The sequence below is a fragment of the Notolepis coatsorum genome, assembly GCF_963971535.1.
Source record: "Notolepis coatsorum genome assembly, chromosome: 2".
Lineage (NCBI taxonomy): Eukaryota > Metazoa > Chordata > Actinopteri > Aulopiformes > Paralepididae > Notolepis > Notolepis coatsorum.
Window position 1 is genome coordinate 176,867,993 of NC_140166.1, and position 10,209 is coordinate 176,878,201.

General features: G+C 41.3%; 1 protein-coding gene across 4 annotated transcripts in view; it reads right to left on the reverse strand.

The window, feature by feature from the left end:
- LOC311224320 (AP-1 complex subunit sigma-2) overlaps positions 1–7,547 on the reverse strand; it is a 115,339-nt gene extending 107,792 nt beyond the window's left edge. For all 4 annotated transcript variants that reach the window (XM_084309264.1, XM_084309262.1, XM_084309261.1 and 1 more), the window contains exons 1-4: positions 7,490–7,547; positions 6,517–6,695; positions 4,143–4,251; positions 2,601–2,738 (exon numbers count right to left, since the gene is read on the reverse strand). In XM_084309264.1, coding sequence (XP_084165390.1) covers positions 2,601–2,738; positions 4,143–4,251; positions 6,517–6,695 — 426 coding nt within the window. In that variant the 5' untranslated portion in view covers positions 7,490–7,547. The remainder of the gene's footprint in view (positions 1–2,600; positions 2,739–4,142; positions 4,252–6,516; positions 6,696–7,489) is intronic.
- Between the last annotated feature and the right edge of the window lie 2,662 nt (positions 7,548–10,209).

Genomic DNA, 10,209 nt, shown 5'->3' on the forward strand with positions numbered 1-10,209 from the left:
TGTGTTTATAAGAAATATACCAACAAAAAACATAATAATTTGGTATTTTATTACTGGATCTTGCAAAAGTGGTTACCAATGGTTACAGGCAGCAATACTGGAAGAAAGAGAAGTACACAACTACACACACATTCTGTGTGAGGCCTGAATCGCAGGCTCTTTCTGGATGACACAGAGGATGCAGAATAAGCAGGTCCTTGCAGACCATCATGTTGTTGGTTAGTGTCTAAAATTATAACTACAAGATTTGGTTGATTATTAGAAATATTACTGGGGAAGAAATATGCAGGAGGAAAATACACCAGTAACTTCAATATCCACAGCATGTTTGTGCCTTTAAAGGAACACGCCAACATTATGGGAAATGCGCTTACAGTCTTCTCCAGAGTCAGACAAGAAGATAGATACCAAATGTCCTCTCCTTTCCTGTGCGTTCAGTAGAAAGCTATCCAGCACTAAGGTACCCATGTACATGTCGAAATACTTCCCAAAGGTCAGTGAATACCACAACCACAACACCAGAGTTCTACAAATCATGTTCAACCCAGATTCGGCACAAACAAGGGTCTAAACACGTTTCGCAATTATGCCACATCAATGTGGAACGCCCTACCAACAGCTGTAAAGAAAATGTGAATCCCTACCTTCAAAACCGTTCTCAAAGAGCACCTACAATTCACTGCAATTCGAAACTGGCCCCCATAAATGTCCAAACCCGCCCTCCCACCTACCCACCCCCTCCTAATGTACAGTGTGATTGTTATTATAACACAACAGAGTTACATGTTATTCAGATGTTACTGAAGCCTTATTTGAATGTTAAGAATGATACTGTCTGTGATTATAATGTGTTCTATTTTCATATTTGTTATAGAAATTAAATATGGGTCATATTTAATATTTTTGTTAAGATTGTTTATGGAATTTAATTTAGTTTTTGCAAACAAAATATATATAATAATTGTGTAATTTGTAAGACAGTACTTTCGGATGCCTATGAGAGGTGAAACCAAACAACTGCACACCAAACCTAATGATTGTACATCTGATGTGTGTCACACAGATTTCCAGTAAATGAGCCTGAGACCCAGTACTGCCTCCTGCCTGATTAATGTCACCACACACACCAGAACACAACGCAGACGAAACACACAGGTTACAGTAGCTTAAAACTCTGGGAGAGGTGTTTTTGGCCAACAGCTAGGCTAACTGGTCCGTATCCGCTTCCATTTATATAGCTTTCTTTTCTTTTTTTTCCCTTTCTCTTTTTCCCCCTTTCTTTTTCCATTTTCTCCCATCCCAATATTAGTCGTTATGCCAATTCCCAATCCCCTACCTGGTCGTTGCGTGCTCTGCCCCCTACCGTCGGTAGAGCTGTACTGTATTGTACCCATTCTGCAATCTGTTAATAAAGTTTTCAATCAATCAATCAATCAGACTATCACATGCCTCCTCCGACACATGTGTAGCCAATCCCCACTTCTTTTCACCTGGCAGCGCGGACTCTCACTGGGGGAGTGTAACGTGTGGATCCGACCTCGCTGTGCAGGCGCCCCGACCGATCTGTAGGAGTCGCTGTTTTACAACGACCAGGACCCACCCTCGCCGGGTTTTCCCACCCTCTAACACTGCCAATTGTGTTAGTATGGACGGTCTGCCAACCCGGAAGCACTATATAGCTTTCTACTGGACGTGGAAATTGGTATCTATCTTCTTGTCTGATGTTGGCGTGTCCCTTTAAAATAGAATATCGCTGTTGCTGCCGTATTTTATTCTGTTGTTATTGTGGTGGTGAGACTACTTCTAACTATCTACTGAGCTACTACAGCGAGAGATATTTGGCTTTTTCCACCAACTGTACCTGGGAACAGGCGCATCTGAAAGTCTATATTCTGTAAATCACAAGAATCACAGAGTACAGAGGCAGAGAGAGACATTATGTCAGCAGGAATCAAAAGAACAAACTAATTGTGGAGGACATGTGTCACAAACAAGACAGCAGATGACAGCACTTTTGCAGAAACATTAGGCAAATGTGATGACGGCAGCAGTCGACGAGGTACTGCAGTATTACCATGCATGTCGAATAACACAATTATAGATGGGGTATGCATTAATGATGACTACTGTGGATACGTGTTTGCTCAAGGGTTTCAAACTCCTCAACCTTTTTTTATTTTTCTTGAGTTTTTAATCCGACCTTCATTTTGAATATTTGAAATGCCTGAACAACTAACACTATAGTGAAATGAGATTACTAGGAGGAGAGAGAGAGAGAGAGAGAGAGAGAGAGAGAGAGAGAGAGAGAGAGAGAGAGAGAGAGAGAGAGAGAGAGAGAGAGAGAGAGAGAGAGAGAGAGAGAGAGAGAGAGAGAGAGAGAGAGAGAGAGAGAGAGTGAGGCACAATAGAATTGCAGATGGCACAGTAAAGGCTGTAGCGTTATCATTCACAGTTGAACCCCGATTTCAGTGGGAAGAAAATGTACGATAGCATCATTTAGCAACATATTTCACGTCATACATTTCCACATTCTGGAACGACTGTAACGCTAGAACTTTTACCAGCTGCGGTTGAATGAGAGCAGCGGTGAGGTGCCTTACCTCCTGCAGTAGATCGGCCTGCTCGATGGCTTTCAATACATTCTTTTTGGATGTCTCTTGAGCTTCCCCGCCCAGCAAGAACTCATCCAGGATGAAGTAGGCCTTCTCAAAGTTGAATATAATGTCCAACTCACATACCTGTTAAGCAGAAGATTAATCATGCTGGCTATGACAGAATAATACATTATGTATAGGCTAAATGTCTGGCAAACTATGATAAGCTTTGAGCGTAGTATCATGTATGGGTGGCACAGGAAAGAGTTAGTAAGTTGAAAAGTAGGGCTGATTAATATGGAGAAAATATCATGATTATTTTAGCAGATAATGCAATTGTGATATTGCAATATAATTCTTAATTCTTAATTCTTAGAGTTAAGATTAGAAGCTATATTTCGTTTTTAATGTAGTTCAAAACCCTTTCAGTAGTGGTATAGTAGTATTATAATAGAATACATTTACCTGCTATGTACAGTAAGTGTAATTGTAAATGGACTGCATTTATATACCGTACTTTTCGAACTATAAGTCGCGGCTTTTTTCCCCATTTTTCGACCCTGCGGCTTATATAGCGGTGCGGCTTATATGTGGACAAAACCCGAAAATCGAAATATTGCTTTTTTTACTGCATTGAAATGTTATTTATCTGTTCCCTTATTTGCTAAACTTAATACAACTTGTAAATGAGTTAATGTTATTTGTCCGACAGTATTGTGTCCCAATGGGAGTCATTCTCTGTAGAGGTGGGAACTTAAAGCTCAATATAAGAACGGCCATGCACCACCACTCACAGAATCGAGAAAGAGCAATCAATCTGTCAATCTTTTCCGTGTCCGGGCCGGGTGAGGTTTCCCGTGTTGAGTCAAATTAAGCCGCAGGCTCCACTCCTTACATATGGTAATTAAACATTAAAACACATGCGGCTTATAGTCCAGTGCGGCTTATATATGTACACATCATTCAATTTAGCTGCTGCGGCTTATAGTCAGGTGCGGCTTATAGTGCGAAAAGTACGGTAGTACTTTTATCAAAAGTACTTTATAACTTATGCCTCACATTCTAATCGAACCGGGAACCTTCCTATTACCAGGCGACTGCTTTACCTTTTGAGCCACTGTCGCCCCAATCCTGTGGCGTTGCACTCTCTGCTTGGAGGTCCCAGTGATCACCAACCTCACTGTATTATATGGACCTAGTACCGGCATGTAAGGGTGTGATCACCAATCTCCTTGTATGGACCTAGTATGTGGGGGTGTGATCACCAATCTCCTTGTATGGACTTAGTATGTGGGGGTGTAATCACCAATTTCCTCGTATTATATGGACCTACTGTAGTATGTCGAGGTGAGTGGAGCACCTCTTCCAGAACTACCTCTACCTCTTCAATCTAGCGTTCTTTTTTATTGTGCATTTCAAAAATTATTTAAAAGGTGACCATAATGCAATCTTCGCTACATGGATATTATACCCTTTCGTATTGCGACGTCAACATGAACTCGATATAGCCTACTGTTCTGCCCTAATAAGGACAGAGCTGAAACTCACACTGCCAAAGTATTTATCCAGCAGCTCCACGTATCTGTGGATGATCTCCAGTGTGATGAGCTCATTGTCCTGGTCCTCGATGGCACAACAGAAATACAGGCTGGCGTATCTGAAAAAGAGACGGATCACTTCAAACTTCACAGAAGTTATGTCAAAAAAAGAGATTTTTTTTTTTTAAGTTGCAACAATGTGGTAATAGTCATTCTAAGTGAACGGGGCACGGCTTGAACGGGGACAAGTGTTGTTCCAATCAGAACTCCGGGAGATTTATTGCCTCCCAACTCGCTTCAGAAGTGCTGAGAGAGTGTTTCTCTCTGAAATCAAGTATTGCTGAGGCCTGAGGCTCCCATCAGTTCAGCCTTCCTGCTCCTGGTCTTTATCCCTGCTAATCCCAGAGGCACTCCTTCAGCATGTGACGGCTAATAATGGAGTCGGTCAGTTGACTGTAACCCAAGCGGCAGGACGGTATCATGAGTTGTTCTGCAGATTATGAGGAGGATTTTTTTTGTATTTTATTTTTTTACTCAGTTTATTTGATCAGGGACAGTGCATATCAATCAACAGTATAAATGAATACAAATTAACAATTTTAAATATGCCAACATTAGCAGGGTTGCTACTTGCTAGTTTTCAGTTGTAGTCCCTGCAGGGCTAGGTGTTTAAGACAGAAAATAAACAGAAAAATAGAAGGACATTAAAGCTAATATAAAAACAATTTAAAACATATTCTGTACATTCACTCACTAGGCATTCATGCATCTAAAACATTGTGTAGGGACAAATCAAGGAGAAACTAATTTAATTAATAATGTTAATGGAGAACTGAATATTTTACTTGACATTTTTTTAAACGGATTTATTTGCTACCACAAATAGACTTTCGAAGCCATCTGGAAAATAATTAAAAGGGCAATTTAATTAAAGGGGGGGGGCAATTAACCAACGGCATCAGAGTAGATATGCAGAGGCTGCGGTTTTCTCAGCTGTCAAGCAAGCTAATACAGGCTGTTAATAATGAGTTCATAATGTTGTTTGCAATAAAAAGGAGTTAGTCGCTCTCCTTAATAAATGGCCATGGGGATACATTTAATTCACTAGTTTGCTTACTGTCCCCTAAAAAATAAAAGAGCCAAACATAATTTTGTCCATTCCACAGCATCTTTATTGTCATACTTGTGTGTCGTGAGCTATGATTTAAAGCTCTCTAGTTAGCCATCTGGTTAGCAACAGTCAGCAAGCAGGCTCACAAATGGCAGAGGCACAAGGTATGCTATTTGGACGACTCATAGGTCGCAAGCAGGAGAACTCTTCTATGCTGAATACAATTATTGTTGGCCTCTGGTTCCACACTAGACTTCACTGTTTTCCATGGTCCATGTTCAAGCCTCAAAGATAGGTGTGCCATACCATACACACTTGGGCTATTTTGTGAAAAGTAACATTGAGAACCACTTACACATGGATCATCTGACCCATGTTAGCTGTGACAAAGCTGGCCATGGAGGGCTGGGGCCAGGTTACAATCACTACAGTATTGTCCTCTCTGTAGACTATTTTGACAATTAACCTTAAATCTTAAACCCTGCCCTCTTTTCTCGATCCTCACAACTGTTGCTTTCCTCTGATTGGAGGATCAAGGAGGATCAAGAAAAGAGGGCAGGGTTTGAGATAGGTCAATAGTAGCCTGGGGACCCAGCCTCCTAAATCGCCCACTTCTACCCCCCCCCCCCCCCCCCCCCAGACATTTCTACAATTCTATGATTCAGCTCAGATGATTCAGGCTTCAGAAATCTAGAGTGTACCACTGGGTAATTGTATTTTTTCTTTTCTTTTTTTAAGTCACTGGCCTCATTTAATTTTCTCCTTTTTCATTTTTTTCCCCTGAAGTTCTCTAAGTTCTCTCGATAACTCTAATTAACATGCACACTTGGAACAGTTTGGTAATAATTTATGCCAACCTATAAATACGCATTAATCACTTCAAGGCACATTGCCTTACTTTTGCCTACTGGTGCTGTGAAAACAAAGTAATTAGTTGATAGCGTGTGGTTCGGAGGCAGACATAATTTTCCATGGGATCAATTGTAGTTGTGTAGCTAATGGTGTGACTGTGAGGTCATTGCCTGGTCATCTGTGTTTGTCCTCCGTTGGCACGGCAACAGCAGATAATGAGGAAAGAATAATGCTCTCTTTTTCCTCATGATCTGGACACACTGATGAGGCTTTCAACAAGTTCTCTAACCCCAACTTCCTTCTGCAATGAGTCATGTCATGCATGATGGCTGAGGTCTAGGGATTGTCTGATTCAAATTTTGGAATGTGTATTCAACCTTTAAACATTTTGTGTAAAACATTTGTCGCAAATTGTACTGACCTCTTGTAAACGATCTTGAGGTCTCTCCATTCCAAAAAACTGCACATTTTGGGTTTTCGAGCCAGGACTGTCTGCACCAACTCTCGTGTGATCTTCTTTTTCTCTTTATCAGACAAGGGCACGTACCATTTCTGAAGCCTGAGCTTGCCTTGTCGGCTGAACAGCAGCATGAACTGCATCTGAAAACAGATGGAAATTGGGGTGGGGTGGGGTGGGGTGGGGGACGGGTCGTACAGTGTTTGTTCCTCCAAACTCCACACTGTTGCCATACAGTGAGGAGAAGGAGTTTTCAAAAGAGGGAGGCATAGATATACAGGTTATGGCATGTCATAAGAGTTTGATTGATTGATTGAAAATTGTATTAACAGATTGCAGAATGGGTACAATACAGTACAGCTCAATACACACAATTGTTAAGGGGATGCAGACCAGATAAATACGTTTGTCTTGTTTACATCAGGGTCCCCCATTTTCAATTCATCATAGTCACTGATCAAAGTCAGGAAATGTATCAATCTGTACCTACCATGGCATGCCCATGTGTCGCTATTAGCATGTGTTATTGTCAGTGTATTACGTCTAGGACCCGCGTTGTCTGTCATGCCATAATGTCAGACAGTCACCCTCTGACAGCCGGGTTAAGAAAGACATGTCACATGGTTCACGTCACTCACTTGTTTTCAACCTGTTAGGCTGAATGACAGTTGTCAAAATGTCAAATATATATATATATATCAAATATAAAGCATGTTCTCATCTCGCGACACAGCGAAAACCCGAAATGATTGTCATCTTTAACACAGCGGTTCTCTCGCTAAAGTGACAGAATTATCATCTCGCCCAAACACACAGCCTGCCCTGTAACGGGAGTAAACGTTAGTTAGCGTCTACGGTTGCCCTACTTGTTCTGTTCAGCAGGTGGATCTAGATTTTATAAAAAAAAAAAAAAAATGCAATGCACAAAACTACTTACCTTGAATAACAAATTGTATTCTTCCTCCAAAGAAAGTATGCACCTAGCGATAATACCACCCAACACGCTCAGACAGCGTCGTCCTTTCCATTGGCCAATGAAGCGTAAAGATTCTTCATTGGCTGGTAGGTTTAATTATCCCCGCCTTATCTGACTATTTACGTTGATTCCGTGGATGTGATTGGCTGTTTGACACGTCAGTCAAAACTCGCACTACTTGAGGTTTTCCACATGGGGGATACCCCGGAATGTTGCCACTTGCTGCTGCCAGTGAGCAGCGAGCACTGGGGCATGGCAGTACAGTGCAGCTACAGGGGTTCTATACCTACCTTTCTCAAGTCGCTGACCACCCATTTCATAATTTTTTTGTCTCCGGGACATCTAAGAAGATATTGTTGTGAGATATGATTAAGTCCACAATTATATAGCTGTCTATCCATTCCTAGTGTAGACAAGGCGAACAGTGGAGCGAGTGAAACGTACTGTAGGAACATCTCATTTCATTTCATTTCAAACCTTTATTTATACTCGTGAAAGCACTGAGGTTTCCCTCATTTACAGTGATGACGAGTTAACAAAGGACACAAATATCATAATAATTACAATGAATTACAATTACTACAATGATGGATTAAAAACAATTACATGATTCAGTACATAGGTCAAGTGCAATGCCTTTAAACTCCATGAATGACGGGAATGTTCCGAGCTTTAGAGTCTTTTGCAGGGTATTCCATGTGTATGGAGCATCGTAGTAGGAGAAGGCAGATTTCCCAAGCTCAGACCGAACTCGAGGCACCCTGAGCACAAGCCGATCATTCGAACGAGTTTGGTAGGTGACAGCACTCCAGACCAACAAAGATGTAATATAAGGTGGAAGTTTGCCAATAATTGCTTTGTAGATAAAAAGATACCCATGATAACTACGTCGCAACGAGAGAATTCACTTCAAAGTCCTCACTTTCACTTTCAGAGCACTCCACGGTCAGGCCCCTATCTACATCACTGAACTCATCCACCCCTACACCAACACCCGCTCACTCAGATCTGCCGATCAGCACCTCCTGGTGGGCCCCAGGTCCAGGCTGAAAACAAGGGGTGATCGTCGATCGAGCCTTCGAGGTCACAGCACCAAGGCTCTGGAACGCTCTCCCCCTGGACCTGTGAACTGCCCCCTCTGAAAACTCTTTTAAAAAAACCCACTAAAAACACATTTGTTCAGACAGGCCTTTGGTCATACATAGGCACTCTTTCTTGTCCTCACTGTTCCTATAGTTTTGTTTTAATTAGTGACTCATGATTTTATCCAAATTCTTTTATTCTACTTTTTTTATCTGGTTTCACTGTTTTTTTTAACCGCTGTCTGTTGTTGTTGTCATTTATTTCCTTCGTGCTGTGAAGGGTGCTATATAAATAAAAGTCATTCATTCATTCATACTATATTGAGTGAGTTTGAGAAAATTTGATTTTGGTGATGTTTTTTGCTGATTAAAGTGTCCCTGCCTGTATAGAGTCCAGATTGAAGTGGATCTGCCTGTATAGAGTCCAGATTGAAGTGGATCTGCCTGTATAGAGTCCAGATTGAAGTGGATCTGCCTGTATAGAGTCCAGATTGAAGTGGATCTGCCTGTATAGAGTCCAGATTAAACCATCAAATTCTAATGTCAACCTTATTGTCCCCAGTAGGGCAATTTGTTTGCAGCAAAGGCAACATAATTAAAAACACAACAATATCAACAATACATAGACACATTTAAGAATAAATAGAATAGAAAAACACTAAACGCAATTGCAATAGTATAGGGGACACATGACAATTATATATATATTGATTTTCATGCTTGGGAATCTATACTAGAGGGTAAGCTCTGAAATTCTGTGTAAAGGGGGTGGACAGCATCATAAGAATAATAAATATAGCATTCTTCCCAACCTGCTTGCTGCACAAAACAGCCAGACAGCACAGCTGAACCCTAGTGATCTTGCTGCCCAAACTCCCAGCATGTTCTTTAATTTTATAGCCAAGTTTCCATACCTGTTGTCTCTAGCAGGTAGCCAGCAGCAGGTATAATTATTAATTAATTAACTCTCTCTCCTCTCTCTCTGCAGAAAGATTTACTAGTGCGTGCAAGTGGGCAAATAAGGGTATTTAGCATGAGAATTATTTGGTTGAGAGAGCCTAAATGTAAGAATTAGTCAGACTCTGCCAATATCAAATGAAACACCGGTTTAAAGACTCTCTTTAGTGACATTAGCTGTAATGGATTGGGTTCCTTTTCATGGCATTTCTTCATGTCTCATAAAGCTTAACACTAATCACTACAAACACAGTCATTATAGTGTTCATCTGGACTCTCATAGTGGCACCAGCAAAAGCAGTCTCTTGTGTTCAAATCTCCAATAAATGCTCAATAATTGACATCATACAGTGAGTGTGTGGTTAGACCTTGGCACAAGGATGACATAATTATCATGCCACTCAAACCGTTGAGATCATGTGCCATCCTGGAGGTCACCTGTGAAAGGCTATCATGGAGCCACGGGCTGCAGGTGATGGTGCTCTATAGCTCTACAATGGTCAAAGCTATAAGGGAGGTGTCTATTCGTGCAGATAAAGGGCGTCAGATAAAACCGCCAGTGGCCTGTGGATTACAGTAATCCTAACCCCTAGCTTTGGGTATCAGTGAATACAGACATTACATTTCAGCACAGCCCCGAGG